Here is a 17,008-nt window from a genome sequence, read left to right on the forward strand (position 1 = left end):
CGCACCGCTGCCGCCGCCTCTCCCGAGCTGCGCCCGGGGGTTGCGCTCCTCTGCAGTGAAGGGGGCTCGGCTGTCGCCTCTCCCCGCCCCGCTGGGACCCTGCCCGGGAAGGACGCGGTCTCCCCGCGGAGCCGATCCCGGAGGGAGCGCGGCCCCCGGCTCTGCGGAGCGCGTGTCGCCGGGGCCCGGGGCAGCCGACCTTCACGGAGCCGCGTCCCGGCAGGACAGCCCGCTGGAGGCGGCCATGCGCTTCCTCGCCCCGCTTCGCAGGGAGAAGAGACCTGGAAAGCCAAGCAGCCCCTCAATGAAAATCCTGTTAAGCGCTCGTCGAAGACGCCCGATCAGATGCTTTAGGGTTATGCCAGAATTCCTTACAGAAAAGGAATGGGGCGATAGCGGCTGGGTTCCAGTGCCAGGTCATCCCACCATCTTGAGTGGGTGGATCTGAATCTTTGAGTGTCTTGACCGCAGCCCGGCTGAGAGCGAGCAGCAGGGTTATGGAAGAGGAATGCTGCTGCGGGCTTCTCACTGCAGCCCGTCCGTGGCAGAAGAGCCCCCCTGTTGCTTTGCAGTTGAATATCCTGATGGCACATCAAATGTGCTTCCTAATCCTGTAGCCAGTGGCAAAATTCTGCCTTAGTTGAGGTGTTCCGATCATCAGCCTTGGCGTCCACTTAAAGGCAAGAAAGAAGTCTTGCATGACTGGATTCTGGATGATACTGTTCATGTTACAGGTAGCTGTGAGGTTGGAGTATGTGACACGTATGTGTCAAGATCCATCCATTCCATGCAGTTGCCCAAAGTGATTTACTTTCTTAGGAAGAAAGCAAAGTCTTTCTTCCTAAGATTTTACTGTCTTCCCTCAGAGAATTTGCATAAAAGCAATTTGGTGATCGTTTTATTCATTGTAATGCAATCCTTCAGCAAAGTACACTGGCTATTTGATCTAGCATGGTATTTCAAATGCTAATTCCACTTGATGAAGTGGAGAGGGGGTGGAAAAATAGGAAAACCTGCTGACAGACTGCTGGAAGTGATTTATTATCAAGAACATGCCAAATACAAACTGGCATTTGCAAGTAGAAGTTTGAGTAACTGAGGCAGATCTTCATTATGTTGTAAGTTGTGCTGTATTTGTGCTGACTTCTGCACAGTGCAGATCTGCAGCAGCTGAATGTTTGCCTTCTCTGTGTGCTACCTTCAAAGGCCTTTTCAATGACCAGCAAATATAAATATTTAATAATATCTGCATTTTATCGTCTGCTGTGTAAGAATATGTGAAGTGAGATCAGAATCTACAGGTCTTTGAATTACCAGAAGTACTGCAGGTTATTTTTGCCATGCCTGTCATGCAGAGGCCTCTGGGAAAGCTTTATGCTTTAATGTGGGGAAAAAAATAGTCTTAATTTTGTGATCAGGTGGCAAAGTCTGACATTCAGAAATACTAAATCACCATGGACATCAGCTTGAGAGAACAGGGAAGGAGAAATTAAGGCAGCAGTGGAAAATGGCTGCTGGCATCAGCTGACTGTTCAAAGGGGGGTTGTAGTCTTGTGTTGCAATAGTAGCACAAGATCTCTGTTTCCTGTAAATGCTGCCTTGTCATTTTCCAAATCAAGAATTATTTTCTGCAGGTAGTGCTCATAGAGGTTGAGCCATGAGTGTTAAGTGTTGCTTCATTTTAATAGAGCGTTAGCTTAAATTCAGCTTTTATTTTGGTCCAAGTATATGTTAACCATTTTATGCTTCATTGACCCTGATTTACAAAGTCTGTGGGCGTGAAGTGACCTTGTTGCCTAAATTTTTTTCCCAGTATGACTTCACGCATTTATCTTCCAGACTTGCATGAGTGCTGGTGTTACACATTGTCATCCAAAGCTGCTAGAGGCCATCAGGTTACCAAATGATTCCCCTGGAGCTCCTTTTAGAGGCACTGTGCATTCTCCCTTGTGTTTCCATGTCATAATGGTGTGTCTTTGGGTTCTCAAGCTCTGAAAGCTCTTGCTGATGGGTTTCCCTCCTGCTTTTAAATTGCATGTTTGTGAGCAATGGTTGTGTTCCTAATTACTCTTCTAGAAGGAGTAAAAGGATTACAGGATAACCTCGTTGGAGTCTTTGGCTACTTTGATGTTGACCATAAAATGTTGAAAGTCACTGATAACCAAGTAGTAATCCCTCTTTTTTTTTCTGTCTTTTTAAGAAAACCCTACAAACACAAACCATGCATCAACCCAGTGCTACGTTGCCTGAAATACATTGTTTTCTCCATGCTGGTTTCATTGGTTAAAAAGTGGGGGATTTCAGACTTGGAAATATTGAGGCATTGTTGAACAATGGTATCCACATGATTTTATTTTTTTTTTTAGGCTGGAATTTTACCAAGGAAAACAGACCATGTAGTCAACTGGAATATCATGCTCATTCATTCTTACTCGACATTTTAAATCATGTGACTTCTTTATCCTTCCAACTGAGCAGAGAGAAACAGGGTCCTACTCCAGCAGAAGAGGCAGAAATAATTTAAACTTTTCAGAGTTTTGTTTTTTCCTCTACAGAATAAGCCAATAATCACCTAAATGTTCAACGTGCAAAACTGGTTTTGACTGGATCTTCTGTTTGTCACTGTTGTATCTTCTTTTATGGTGTAAAAAGCTTTTTGGTTGTCTTTGATGTGCTCACTTCATTTTCCCTTTGGGAGTGGACAGCTAAGCTCTTACCCAATTCTTGGGTTTGGTCATCTCTCAAGGCGTTGAGTTCTGCACTCTCTTAAATATTCTTTGGTTTTGCTTTATTTCATCCAGGCATTTACTTCTCCTGTGTTTGTCAAACTCTCAAGTTCAACACCCCCATATCTCGGAAACACTGAGCATTTGGTGCCATCTTTTTAGGTGGCTATATATATATGGCTGTTCTAACAGACTTTGTCTTCCAAGCCCTGGCTTTACTGAAATGATACACTTACTTTGAGAACCAGTAGGATGTATGTGGATAGTTTCTGAAAGTCTAACTGATCTTGTTACTACCACTTAACCAAATGGCAGATAAAGACCAGTTTTAGCTGCTGAATTTATTTGCTTGCTTCATCAGCTTGACTACTCCTCTGAGCTTGTATAATGGTAAAATTCAGTGTCACTGCTCACTCTGTTCAGGAATAATTTGTCTGACAGCAGCCCCTCTTAATTTTGTCATGGTTTACAACGTTTTGAGGAGTCTGTTATGTTCAAATCAAAAGTAATCAGCAAGGACCAAAACTAGTATGGGAAGCTGCCCCAGTTAACCGAGGCTCATTGTGCTGAACAGGTAAATGAACTAAAAAGCCTGCTGAAAACAGACCCATTGAAGATACAAATGCTTGAGAGAAGTGGTGTTCTAGAGGGTCTCCGTAATATAAACGCCTCATCTTTGTCCTTCCGAGTCGATTGAAAAGTGCTCACATTGTAAGGATTCTCATAGCCAAGTTGAGATGTTGGTGCTCTGGTGAGTTTCAGATGACTAGTCTGCCCTACTGTGTTTCTGCCAGACAGCATCCCCTGAAAAATGCCAGAATGTGTGCTCTGGAGATGCTGTGTCTCATCTGAAGGCTGCTGTAAGCTGTGCTTGCTTACTGAAGTGGTTTGTGATGGTTCATGTAAGAGAGGTGGTTTGGATGTCTGTGATTCTGGTCTGTGTTCTGTGCCCTAAGCAAGAAGAGCAGTCCTGTTGTGGTTGGGATGGTTGGGTGTGAGGAGGTGTAGAAAGGATACAGGAAAAGCCATGGACTTCATAGAGAGAGAATGGGAATAACGTAGCTGGACAAAAGCTTTCAGTTATGCAAGTTTTGTGTAAGAGCCTGAAGAATGACTTGACAGTTTTTCTAATATCCCAGCAAAGAAACTGGGTCTTCCAAGAACTTCAGTTAGCGGGACAAACATTTGATCCTTCTTCTTGTTACACTGTATCATTACTTTATTTCCACTCTGGAAGTAAGACCTTAAAAAGCAGCTCTTCAGAAAAAGCCTAAGATGGTATTTCAGACTAACTGCAGACTGTATTGATAAAGATGTCTAAATAGGCAATTCTGTTATGTGGATTGCCTATAGATCCTTGAATTTTTGAGGGTTTTGTTATCATGAGATAAATTTGCATGAGCTGGTAGGTATTCAGACAACCACCACAGTATGTAGTTTAAACGATGTTAAAATTTAATATGTTGGAAGGCCTCTGGCTGTTCTAAAGAAGCTGTAAATACTTCAGGTAATTGAACATAAAATTTCCAAGTGTAGCTCAACTTGCTTTAAAACATAAAGATGCAGTTTTCCATTACAGGAAAAGTTAACCTCCACTTAATTTCCTTTTACTGGAATCTAGTGCCAATAGGTATGCTGTGGTTCCAGGCAGGCGTTTCATTATACCAAAGCTGCTGTAAAAGAGTACTTCTGTCTGCTAGGGATGTTGGGTCTTTCTCAAAGACTTTCGTGCAGTCTCACTCCTGGTTCAGCTCTTCAAACTAGCTGTCAAATACCTTGCATAATAAACTGAAGATTCCATAATATCCTAACTTTAAAGTTGATCTGAAACTTAAGTGTAGTGATGATGTGCTTATTCCAAACTCATGCTCAGTATTTTAGCCATTACACCTGGGGAGAAGGGGTTAGTGAGACTTAAAGAGGGAACGATGTTTTCTAATGAGCCCAGACAACTCCTGTGATTCTGCATGTAAAACTGAGCCCAACTTAAAAATCTAGCAACAGTTGTTTTGTCAAATTGCACACCTTTTGTCTGTTGAGGTAAGATCTTCAACTCTTCAGAAGTGACTCCACTGAATTGTAGTAAAGTTTGCTGGTATGGTTGCTCACAGCGACGTATTCATTTCATTTTAATGTTTGTCATCTTAAGGGTTAGAGCAACAAAAAGTATTTCAAGTAAGGGTGCCAAATACACCTGAAAACCGAGTGACTTTTACTTAATAAAAGCTAGGATGGGTTTTAGTCTGGCAGTAATGTTAGTGAGGTTAATGAAAACTGTTCATCTAGAGGAAATGACTGAGCAGATGGCTGCAGTACTTTTCAGCCCTAGCAGCTAGATGACAGGATCAGGATAAGAAAAGAAGGTCACTGTAGAACACAGAAATGAATTTTGTATTAGTGTTCTGTATTATGGTTTGGATTTCAGTTGCATTAGATCTTTCTTTTGTGTGAAAGTCTATCAAGCCAAAGAAAGGGCAGAATGTGTAGCAGGCTGAAAGGAATGTCAAATTTTTCACAGTAATAAAATTGTGAAGCAGTGTAGCAAGTAAGAACTAAGGAGAGGCTCATCAATTTCCTTCTCTGGAGAAGCCTCAACTGAGAGGAAAGAATTGGTATAGAAAACCCTATTATGGAAAACTGTAGCATATGAGTCAGTTGATGAACATTTTTTTCACATGGACAATGTGGTTTTTCTCTAGTAACAGGAGTATTTTAGTGGATTTAGGTAGGTTCTTTCTCAATTCTAGATATAGCATGATAGCTGTGTTTGATGTTTGAAGGCCGCTTATCTACTGAGCTGATCAGATCTTCAGTGGGTCAAAGCAGTTATGCAATGAACACCTTGCCAGCCTTTCTACCTAGTTTTATTTTTGCTGCTGACTTCTTGGTCATGTTCAAACAGCTTTGTTCTAGTATTGCTAGCTGAAGAAATTTCCCAAGCTGCTGAATAAAAGCTTGGGTGCTTGAGTAACAACTGGTGGTGGTGGTACATCTCGCATGAACGGACTTCACACCCCTTGCTTTAGCAATATATACTTGTTGTATGGATGTATCAAATACATTTATATTGTTATGTCTTTAGCTTGGATGCAAGGTGTGATGTTTGTTTGAAGTATCAGACTTGTATGTATTGGCATGCCCACAGGTAAGTCCCCTAGTTTTTAGGAAGAGGACAGTAGGAGCTTGTGGTGGACTTAAAGAATTCAGTGTTGTGTGGTCTCACTTTGTAGCCATCATGTGCTGCAATGACAGTGGCAGCATAATTATCTTTCCTGTCTCTTTCCTTGAATACACATGGATTTACATGTACATGTGCTGAGCAAAGCACTCCTCCTGTGAGAGGAGGGAGCTTATAGGAACCCAAGGAACAAGTTATGTGTAAGATAAATGGTCTTGTAGGGTTGCAGATGGGTCCACAGTACGTAGCTGAGCTTCACTTAAGCAGTTCCGGATTTATCTAGTACAGAGGTGGCCTCAAAGTGTCCCGTGACAACTGAAATTGTATGAATAACTAAATGGAAAAATGTCCATATTGAGAAATAATCTTTCTAGCTCAGAGCTTATGGCAGGAAGGTTGGTGCTGTTGGCTTCACAATGTCTGTGTCATGAGCCGCATGGCTGTGTTGAGCACAGGATGTGACCCCTGCCTGGTTTCATTAGAGTGCAGATGACACAGTTGGAAGGTGTTGGATATAGCAAAGGGTTGTGCTGCCATGCAGAGGGACCTGGACAGGCTGGAAAAATTGGCTGACAGGAATCCCATGAAGTTTGACAGGGAAATGCCAAGTCCTGCACCTGAGGCGCAATAACCGCATACCCTGCTGCAGGCTGAGGACTGACTGAGTGCTGGAAAGAACTGGGGGTCCCCAAGCTGAACATCAGCTGGCAATGTGCCCTTGTGGCAAAGGCAGCCAGCGCCATCCTGGGCTGTGTTTGGAAGAATCCCGCCAACAGGTTCAGGGAGGTGGTTTTCACCTTGGTTAAGTTTGATGGAAACCACATCTTGAGTGCTGTGTCTGCTTCTGGGTTCTCCGGTGGAGGAAAGATGTGGCTTAATGGTGTGCATCCAGGAAAGGGCCACAAAGACTGATAAGCATTCGGAGGTAGGAAAAGCAGATGGGAGAGCTGGGATTATGTAGCCTCAGGAAGAGAAAGTTCTGAGAATCTTACTGTAAAGTATATAAACACCTGATAGGAGGGAGCAAAGAGGATGGAGCCACTCTTCTCTGTGGTACCTGCTGAAGTAACATGACACAATGGGGACAGACTGAAATACAGGGAATTCCCTTTAAACATAGGAAAACACTTTTTACTGCAAGGGTGTTTGAACACTGGAACAGGTTGCTAAGAAAGTTGTGTCTTCATCCTTGGTGGTAATCAAAATGCATCTGCCTGTGGCCCTGAGCAGCCTACATTAGCTGGTGTGGAGCAGGGTGTTGGGAGTAAATGATTGCCAGAGGTGCCTTCCAACCTCAGCAATTCAGTCATTTAGTGACTGAGAAATCTGGAGTAATTTTTCCTGCTGTGTCATAGTAAAATTATAACTGCATAGGAGTTAGGAGCAAGGTTCCTGAGAATACTATTGGGCTTCCTTTCCCAGTGACCTGTGTTAGAGTTCAGGGCGTGTTGTTTTTTGTGGGACAATATCCCAAATTCTAGATATGAAAATGCTGCCAAACTTCTGCATTTGTCTAGTAATTCAGGCACTGTATTTTTTTTTTAATACTTCCTCTTAAAGATATCATCTCTTAGAAGGGGAAGTATAAACTGTCCTTGTTCCAGGAAATCTGTGGCAGTGATTATCCTGTTGCTTATGAGGCCCTTGCAACAGATCTTCAGGCAGCTGGACACTGGGATTTGTGCACTGTGCCAGAGTCTGCTCAGGTGAACACCAGTTAATGTTGGCAATCTTGAATCTGAAACATCACTCCAATGTGACACTAAGCTGATTGCCCAGTGTGGGTGGTGATCTTTACTATCCTGCAGTGTCCAGGTTTTTACTAAGAAGAGGAGGGTTATTTCCTTTGGCTACATTTTACTGTTCATGCCAATTAAGCTTTCCTGGATATCATATGTAAAGGCTTATGTTCTGACTCCATCTTTCTACCCTTGGAAATCAAAACACATTATTCTGTTTCAGATACACTAAAATCTATGACCTTCAAAGTTATTCCAGCAGAATGAATCCTAGCAGTGGTGAGTTACTGATGTAACACTGCTGCTTCCAAGTTACTGACACAACATTTGAAGCGTTGGTCATCCTAGGACTTGCAAAGATGCATTTGAGAAGTTGTGAAGACTGCAGGGAACTCTTCAGCTTCGTGCAGGTTCTTAGGGAGGGATCACACAGCTGCTGCGTTCTGTTCAGCATACAGGGCAGTGCCTGTCATTCTCTGGAAACAGATTCCAGCAGCTGTCACTCAGGGTGGCACAGCTCTCTGCTTTGTTGAGGTGCTGGGTGTCGTGCAATTGCATTGGTGCTTCTGCCGGCCAGGGGAAGGGCTTCTGAGCATAGGGAAGCCCCACACGACTCCTGGAGGCAATCAATATTGTTCAACATGCTGAGGCAATTAGTATTGCAGTGCGTTCAGCGCCTCCCTGCGCGGTCTGTTGTTAAACAGTTGTTCTGTTAAGCTCTTCCAGAGCACAGCACACACCGACATGGCTGTATTACACCGCGGGGCTGGCAGGTGAACGGATTCCAGCAGAAAACATGCACCTCTTTCAGGGATTTTCGAGCAGTTGTATGCACCACTCGGGACTTCGAAATTCCCGGCTTTGTAGGAGACCCTTAACGCCGAAGCCTTTTGATTTCTTCTGCTCGGTTCTGTGCAGTAGGGAGGGCACAGATGGGAGTTCAGCTGGGCTCGAGGTGGCTGGAATTGCTATTGCGGCATTCCTCGGCGCTGGTGGGAGAGAGAGGGAGAGACTGATGACTCATCAAGTCAGGTGGTTGTGCCTCTGCTGTGTGTCAGAAATCTCTTTCCCCTCTGCAGCAGCTTTCTCATCCCTCTGTAGAGGGGCACTGGAAGGACGATTATTTCGCGAGCGGTGATGCTTCACTGCTGAATTCTAGCTTTGGAATCGGGCCTGTGGGTTTTTGGTACTCCCTGCTTCTGCAAAATAAGGTAAGGAGCTGTGTTTATGTGACAAAATATGTGTCATAGATTTTCTTCCTTGCTGCAAGAAGGCTCCTTCTAAAAATCTCACCGGAGTCTGAATTTCGCAAAGATCTTTGTGTTAAGGCAGTTCATCGTGTAAATTCCGTGTCTGATCAAATGTTAGATGCAAAACCCAGGACCATGTAAGGAAAATGGGTTTCTCCAACATTGAGAGCAGGGCAGTTACATTTTTGGGGCTACTGTGTAACCAGCTTACTGTGCTGGGGAGAAACCAAGATAGAAAGCTGAGGTTATGGGCTCCTTCTTGTTTATTAGGGCTTTAAAATCAGTGTAATAAATCACCTTTCAGTCAGAGAAGGTTCTGTTGCAAGTAATACTTTGATTTCTGGCACTATTAATCAGAATATGACTGCTAGAGCTTAAGAGGATGTTTGAAATCAATTGGTGAACTGTTTTAGATAAGGAAGATATAAGTTGTAAAGGATACAAGATGCATCTTTACTCATAAGGGAATTAAAATTAAGCTAATATCCTGTGTAGGTGTGCTAGTGGACTTTTGTAGGAGGGAATTGCATATAGTGCCTAATATCCTGTGTTGGCAAGAGGCCTTTCAAAGGCCTCAGGGGCTCTGAAGATTTATAAAATGGTCAGCTACCGTGGCTTCTGGGGTATATGCATGCTTTAGGGAATTTCATTTTCTTTGAGTATTGGCAATGAAAACATCTAACAGGGTAGGAAGGTAAGACAGCATTTTGATCCTCAAGGACTTTTCCATATAAATTGAAAATCTGTAGTGCTAGTACAGAAGCACAAGAAAATGATGCAGAGATAAATAACAGCGCTTTTTTTTTTTCCTAATTTGTGTTCAGTGTTAAGAGACTGTAGCCCCTTAAAAAAGAGGTCAGCCTGGCTTTGTGTAGACTGTACTTTGGGGGTATAGTGGAGGTGAAACAAAAGTGAGAAAGAATTCACACCTTCTATACTTGAAATAGTTAATAAGTACGTGTTTAAAAGCTGTTGGTGCAGATGCTAGAGATCATGGTAAATACAGGCTTTATTAGTGTGTTGCTAGGTGGTCTGGTGGAGGAATGCCCTGCTCTTTTACTTGGCTCGGCCTGTAATTTGGAAAGGTGGCTGTAGGAAGAGAGAGGGAGCAGAGCAGCCACAGGAACAAGAGAGGCAGGTGCTGCCTGTCAGGATGTTGCCATTTAAGTGCAGAATGGCTGTTCTGAGGTTCTTACTTCCCTAAAAGATAAACAGTCTCTTCAAGCAGGTTTTGATTATGAAGAAAAGTTAATTTAAATTGAAACTGGCCCAGTGTTCCTGCTTTTCCTTACCTTTGTAATTCGACTCTTTCATAAGAGACAGTTGTCTAATTGCCAAGGTGTGTCGCTAATTGAGTTTTGAGGATGTGGTTGACCTCTCTACGGTGCTTTTAGAGAAGATATTGCTAGTTGGGGACTGAACATTGTTCTGTATGTTATATTGAAATAAATGTTTAATTTAGATTTATAAGACCAGCTGCTTCTTTCGGTATGAACAACAATTGTGCTTGCTTGAGTTTTGCAATGTTTTTAGTTGTTAACAGCAAAAAAGATGAGATAGTTGTGTTAGTCAGATCAGAACCAGCTCATACCAGCTGCTCAGGAACTGCAGATTGCTTTGGGAGGACCTCCCCTCTGCCATTTGTCAGAGGAGACATTTGACAAAAAAGCAGTGAAATTAAAATTGTCTCCTGGGTCTAAACACCGGGAAGTGTGAAAGATCGCCTGTGGCTGAGGAGGCTAGAGGGATCTAATGGATATCTGGCTTAGCCTTTGGACTGAAGACCCATTAGCAGGTCTGCTCCAAGCTGGTGGTGACTGAGCCATGATCCACTGTTGTGGTGGTTGCTGTGGAATAAATCAGTGGCAGCCATGATAGACAGTACAGTCTACAGAGACATGGAGCCTGGAAGAAGCTATTCCTTCAGGATGAGAAGGGGTTTGGAATCGTGGGAGATCTTTTTCTTACAGAGCAGTGCCACCAATTTAAAACTTACAGATCAGTAAAGAGGCTGAGGGGCAGAGGACATGTATTGTTGTATTAAAAATCTGGAAAAAAGCTGTATGATTTCATGAACAGCTGAAGTCAGCTGCTGCTCCCAAAGAACAGGCGAAAACGTATCCTTTAATTGTGCTGGAAAGGGTGGCAATGGAGTTGTTGTCTTGCTTATTGTGCGTGCGGCAGGTTTTTAAGCCCCAGGATGCCTTTGTATTTGCTGCCTTGTGGAAGATACTGGGTTAGATTAGGCTTCTCTCAAAGGCTGAGTGTGGATGTCAACAAATGCCTCCCAGTTCATGTCACCAAACCAGGGGCCTTGCTGTTGATTAGCACAGGAGCACTCTGTACTGGGGCTGCCATAGTGCACCTTCCCCCAGTGCTGTGTCCTAAGTGTGTCTGTCTGTGCAGGAGAAGTGGGAAGAGTGTGGACTCACAGTTCTCTAACACCCATCAGTTTCCAAGGTAACACACAGCATGATAAGGGCTCACAAAGCAAAAACCATTAAATCCTCTGATCCACACCGGAAACAGGACAGCCCCACTGTCGGCCGCAGGACAAACATGGATGGAGGAAGTCTGGTGATAAAACAGCCTTTCCAGTGCCAGTTGTTTAAATTTGCTAAACAGTTACTGGCAAGAGATGACAGCCTGTTGTTTAACTGTTGCAAATTGGGGGTTTTGGCCATTATTCAGCACAATTCTTCTGTAATGCTCTGTGGGTTTCACTGAGAGTAAAGACTCTGTAATATTTAGCTGTGAGCCACGTAGAAAGGACTCACGTGTTTGTGTGCTGGTGCTTCTGAAAATCTGTGTTTCTTCCTCTAAATACTGTGATTCAGCACCTGAAGATAGCAGAAATTGAATTTGCACAATTAATATTTGTAGTATTGCATTTTAGAGACTGGTGGCAGTAAAGCAAACCCAGAACATTCTCTTGCTCGCTCAGAATCATGGAAAACTCCATGTTTTGAAGGAGGGTAGTGAGATGTGGAATATAAAAGAGGTTTTCTGTTGTTTAAATGTCCTATTACCAAGCTCTAAAACAGTGCAGTGGTGTTAGGGCATTGTTGCACTGCGTCTTTTTCATTCAGTGGCGTTCTGTGGAGCATATTATGGAGTGATGTTCTACCCCAGTGTTTCTGCAATAAGGAATCTCAGATCATTTGTTTGTTTAAATCAGTTTTTCAGTTTTTACAGCTTTAAAATCATAGTGGTTGAGGTGCTTCAGGCTATGAGCCCTGACTTCTTTTTAAGTGGAAATAAGAAGAGAGCAGAGGGAAGAGGAGGAACTTATTACATGTGTGTGTTCTTCAGGACTGACTCTTATTTTTTTCTTTTCTTCAGTTGAACAGGCAAAATGGACTTCTCCAAACTCCCCAAAATCCGTGATGAGGACAGAGAGGCTTTTGTTGGCTATGTTTATGGAGTTTCAGGACCTGGTAGGTATTACTTTGTAAAGGAAGTAATAAATTTTGTTTTATCTAGCATCTTGTTAATCTTCACTTGAAAGCAGAGAAGTATAAAAGAGCTCTGGGTGGTGGTTTTCTTTTTTTTGGAGGGGAGGGGGGAGGACTTCAAGAAGGATTATTGACTTATAGTCTGAAAAACTATTAAAAAGATGTTACTATTAATTAACCTTTTCTAAAAATGTGATGAGCAGAAGCAGGCAGTTGAATAAAAAAATAATAAATAATAATAATAATAATAATAATAATAATAATAATAATAATAATAATAATAATAATAATAATAATAATAACAACAAAAGGTAAGCTTTCTTGTGTGAGGTAAAGCCCATTGGTTAGAAATCTGCAGGGCCCAGTATGCTAAACTTCTCTAAAAGGGTATGAAATATATAGCCCATTCTCACAGAAAGGTTGCCCCTGTGCTTTCTGAGATCTCAGTCCCTGTCCATGTCAAGCTGGTCTGTTTACTGCACCATGGGCTGGGGGAGCCACAAGAGCCAGGGAAGGTGATAGAATGTGGTGGTAGTGCAGCTGGGAGGAGGAGGACTCTTCCTTCATCTTCATCAGCTGAAATAGTTTAGGCTCCGATAGCAACAGCTTTTGGATACATGCAGACTCTACTGGCTTTTCTGCTCCCTCCTGCATTCTCTTCAAGAGCTGAAGGAAAGGATGGAAATGTTAGAACAGCAGATTAGCAAGTATTTCTGTTAATGCAATGTATTTGATGAATAAGAAATTCCCTACCTAAATAGGCAGAAGTTTTTAATACAAATTCTGTAACTGCAGAAGTGGTTCTAAGAAACAATTTTAAACTGACACAGCTTTCTTTCCCAAGAAGTGGAAAATGGTTTTTTTTTGTAAATATGTGAATCCTGAGTGCATTTCTATGATCGTAATATACAAGACATAGTTAATTGTGTTCTAAAGCAGCCAGGACTCCATATATGACCTGCTGAAATCTTAACTCAAAGCAGTGAGAAGTTTCAGGCCCAAAACATGCTGCACAACAGTCTTCATCTGTTGAAAGTTAATTTAAGTGCCCTAAGATAGACCTCACTTTTCTACAAAATAAAGCAAAAATAGTGTTTTCTTAAAAGCCTTCTAGGCATCCCAAGGGTATTTAGCAGGTGCCATGGCTTGATCTATCCACGTTTGTGTCAGCATCCAGATGCTACCAAGGTAACCAGAAGTTTAAGTCACTTGAAAATGCTGGCCTCCAGCCACAGGTTTATGTAACTATTTGCCATTTTCTTGTGTGTTTTAATTTAGTCAAATGAGAATGTGGTCAGCTCACTGCAAGGGAGAAGTGCCTTCAGAACTTGTTTGTCAAAGTTCACAGCATCTCACACCCTCAACGTTTGCAATCTGTCAAGAAAGATAAGAGAAATTATGGCCTGAATTGTTCTGTGAATTGCTACATTCTCATAGCGTCCTCTTATTCTGGATAAAGGACAGAGTGAAAACTGTAGGAAAACTTACTCTTTTGACTTTTAAACTAGAAACACCAGGAGTTGTGGCATCCTTTTGTGAAGTCAGAAGTGTGTGTCTGGTATTGGGTGCATACCAGGTGTATGCTGTGCAGTTCTTCCTGGCTTGTGATGGTTAAATTTCCTCGGCAGCACGAAAAATAACTCACCTCTGTGCCTGTCTCTTGCAGTGGTGACAGCCTGCAACATGGCAGGTGCTGCCATGTACGAGCTGGTGCGAGTGGGACACAGTGAGCTGGTGGGGGAGATCATCCGCCTGGAAGGTGATCTGGCAACTGTGCAGGTGTATGAAGAAACATGTATCCTTTTCACTGCTCCCTCTGGGCTGCCAGACCACAGGGACCACAGTGCCGGGGGTTAGGGTAAAGAGGATGGAAATAAACCCTTGATACTTTGGGTTCTGGCAGGACATCTATTCTGCACTTCGTAAATGTTGGTGGTTTTGAGGTGAATCTTACCTCGTGTGGCTGTGTAGAGAGGAGAGTTTTTGTAACTGGAAATCAAAGTGTACCTTAGAATTCAAGTGCATTTTAATGCCTCTTTGTTAAGGCAGTTGACAAATGTCAATCATAAATGGCAAAACTAAGCAATATTTGTTGCATCTTTTTCTTTGCTTCTGATAACTGTGCTTGTATAATGCTTAAATAAGAAATGTAAGGTGAGCAGAATGCCTTCTTCTGGACAGAGTATTTTGCCAAGCATAATAGATTACACTTTCTCTTCTGCAGTGGGCTTACAGCATCTTGGTCCAACTATGATGCAGCATATATTCTAAAATCTTGGCAACCTAAAGTATATTTTTATTACATATATATGTATATATATGAGAGAATGTTAGACAAGAAGTCCTAAAACTTGAAGCCAGGCCTCTTTCCCCCTCCCAAGGAGGCTGTGTATATCTGTAGAGCCTAGGAAAAAGGCTGTGCTGGCTGCCAAACTTTGGTTCTGAGGAGCTTGCTGGTAAACTGCTGACTAGGTCCTGTCTCTGCCTAATAATTTATCATTTCAGATGGCATCATTGTTACAGTATCAAGTAGCTTTCCATCAGTACATGGAACAAGTTTGAGTATAGTTTACTTTTAATTTCCTGTTGAGCAGAAACTCAGTCATAGGCCTCTCTGAAGTCAACTTGTATTTAATCTCTTGAGTTTTGTGTAAGTTTTGCAAGTTTCTTTTGTGTTCTGGCAGGCCTTTCTGCCAAGGTGCTGGCACTTTGCAGAGAAAAGTCCATTGTGTATCTTTGGAGCTTAGGTAGTGCATCGACCTGACAACTTGATACAAGATGGGAGGGCAATAGCACTGGCCTTAGACAAACTCCTTTTAAAATTAGGCTGCTGTTGAAAAAAGCTGTGCAGGGCTCAAGATCAAAACAGTTGTGCTCTCTAAACAAATTCTGAAGTGAAAAATTCCATATTTCATAACATTATCTTATTTAAATAGCCTAATCTGTTTTCTAGGTTTGGAGAAGTAGGAAATGTGTGATGTTTTGTCATCCCACTGCCTGGCACTCCAGTGAACTCATCCATATTAGTTGACGTTAGTTGCCAACAACAGTTGACTCGAACAAATGATTGTAAAGCGGAATATTTGTCACTACTTTGCCTCTCTAGAGGATGGTGAACTTTGCTGTTTGATCAAATTCAAAATTTAGAGTGAAGCCTACATGCTTCTCAAATGGTGATGTGTAACATAGGAACAGTATTACCCTAAAGTCAGAAAAGGGGTTTGAGAGTATGATGTTATGAACCTGATGAATTCTGCCTGGTTTCTTTCCCTTGTTCTGGATGAACTTTTCCTCAGCAAATTTTTAGCTGGTGTCTCTGTAGGAGATCCTGTGCTCCGTACTGGGAAACCCCTGTCAGTGGAACTGGGGCCTGGCATTATGGGAGCCATTTTTGATGGTATCCAGAGACCTCTCTCGGACATCAGCACTCTGACCAAAAGTATCTATATCCCTAGAGGTGTCAACGTGTCAGCTTTGAGCCGAGATATCAAATGGGACTTCACACCTTCCAAAAACCTGCGGGTAGGTGCTGACAATTCTGTGTTCCCCTCTTGCTCCTCCACCCCCAGAGCTTAGAGCTGGAGCAGTGTGGAACCTGTGGTTAATGCTGCATTTATTGAAGTTTCCAAAAAGAAGTGCTAGGAGTTGTTAGTGATGTATGAGACTGGATGGGGATCACCAAAACTTTCTTGATATGACTTAAGGTGTGTTGCTGCTGCATATGAGAAATTTGCCGAGTTTTAATGTATTTACCAAACCACAGACAAATTCGTGGAATTGCAGTAAGCATCAGCAGGAGCAGGTGTTACCTGAGCAAAAAAGAATGACTGCAGCACTCATTTTGCAAATGGTGAAGGTAACCTTAGAGATGGAAAATGTCATGGCTTTAGCCCTTTGCAGCATCTTTTTTCCAACCCTGCAGCTTAGCATATGCTATCCTTTCTCTTCTCCACACATTAGATTGAGAGGTGGAAAAGAAATGAGGAAAATTCTTTTGTCTATCAGTAATTGCTCCTGTCTGAGCCTTGAAAGGCGCTTGAGCACAGGTAGTGTTGCTAGCAATGCTGTTGGAGTAATGAGTTATGTAAATGAGCTACTGTGCTGTAATAAGGAATTTTTAAAAGGGGTAATCACAGTGCTAGACTTAATAGCTGTAGTATTTTTTACAGTTTGTCAAGATTCTTTTTTAAAAGTTATGACTAATAGACCTGTTCTGATTTTAGGTCGGCAGCCACATCACTGGTGGAGATATTTATGGTGTGGTGAATGAAAACTCCCTGATCAAACACAAAATCATGCTGCCCCCACGGAATAGGGGTACAGTTACATACATTGCTCCTCCAGGAAACTATGACACTTCAGTAAGTCTCCCAAACAGCAGTTGCTGGTATTTTCCATGTCTCTTTTATAAGGTTGATGTACTCTTTCTGTTCTGCATGAGGCCAGCTAAAGTGTTTCATGCAACAAGGTGTCTGAGTTAATGATCACTTCTGCTACCCTGCCTGCAGGGGTTGCATTATTATTTTGTGCAGCTACTATCTATGTATATGGCTTCCCAATGACATTTCACTATGCCATGTTTGATGACCTCTGTGGGGATCTACAGTATCTTATGAATATGTAAGATGCTCTTCAAAAGCATATTTTTAATGTATGCTGT

The 17,008-nt window shown here is 42.4% G+C and overlaps 1 protein-coding gene across 2 annotated transcripts in view; it reads left to right on the forward strand.

Moving 5' to 3' along the window:
* Nucleotides 1-17,008, forward strand: part of ATP6V1A (ATPase H+ transporting V1 subunit A) — a 29,720-nt gene that overhangs the window by 110 nt on the left and 12,602 nt on the right. The window contains exons 1-5 of one of the 2 annotated variants that reach the window (XM_066175342.1): nucleotides 8,726-8,854; nucleotides 12,236-12,330; nucleotides 14,015-14,143; nucleotides 15,656-15,870; nucleotides 16,572-16,709. In XM_066175342.1, the coding sequence (XP_066031439.1) occupies nucleotides 12,249-12,330; nucleotides 14,015-14,143; nucleotides 15,656-15,870; nucleotides 16,572-16,709 (564 nt within the window). In that variant the 5' untranslated portion in view covers nucleotides 8,726-8,854; nucleotides 12,236-12,248. Of the gene's footprint in view, nucleotides 1-8,725; nucleotides 8,855-12,235; nucleotides 12,331-14,014; nucleotides 14,144-15,655; nucleotides 15,871-16,571; nucleotides 16,710-17,008 lie in introns of those variants that run through there. The other variant, XM_066175341.1, reaches the window with a different exon arrangement.

This window comes from Chamaea fasciata, unplaced genomic scaffold, assembly GCF_029207755.1.
Source record: "Chamaea fasciata isolate MVZ Bird 193981 ecotype frontalis unplaced genomic scaffold, bChaFas1.0.hap1 SCAF_2, whole genome shotgun sequence".
Lineage (NCBI taxonomy): Eukaryota > Metazoa > Chordata > Aves > Passeriformes > Sylviidae > Chamaea > Chamaea fasciata.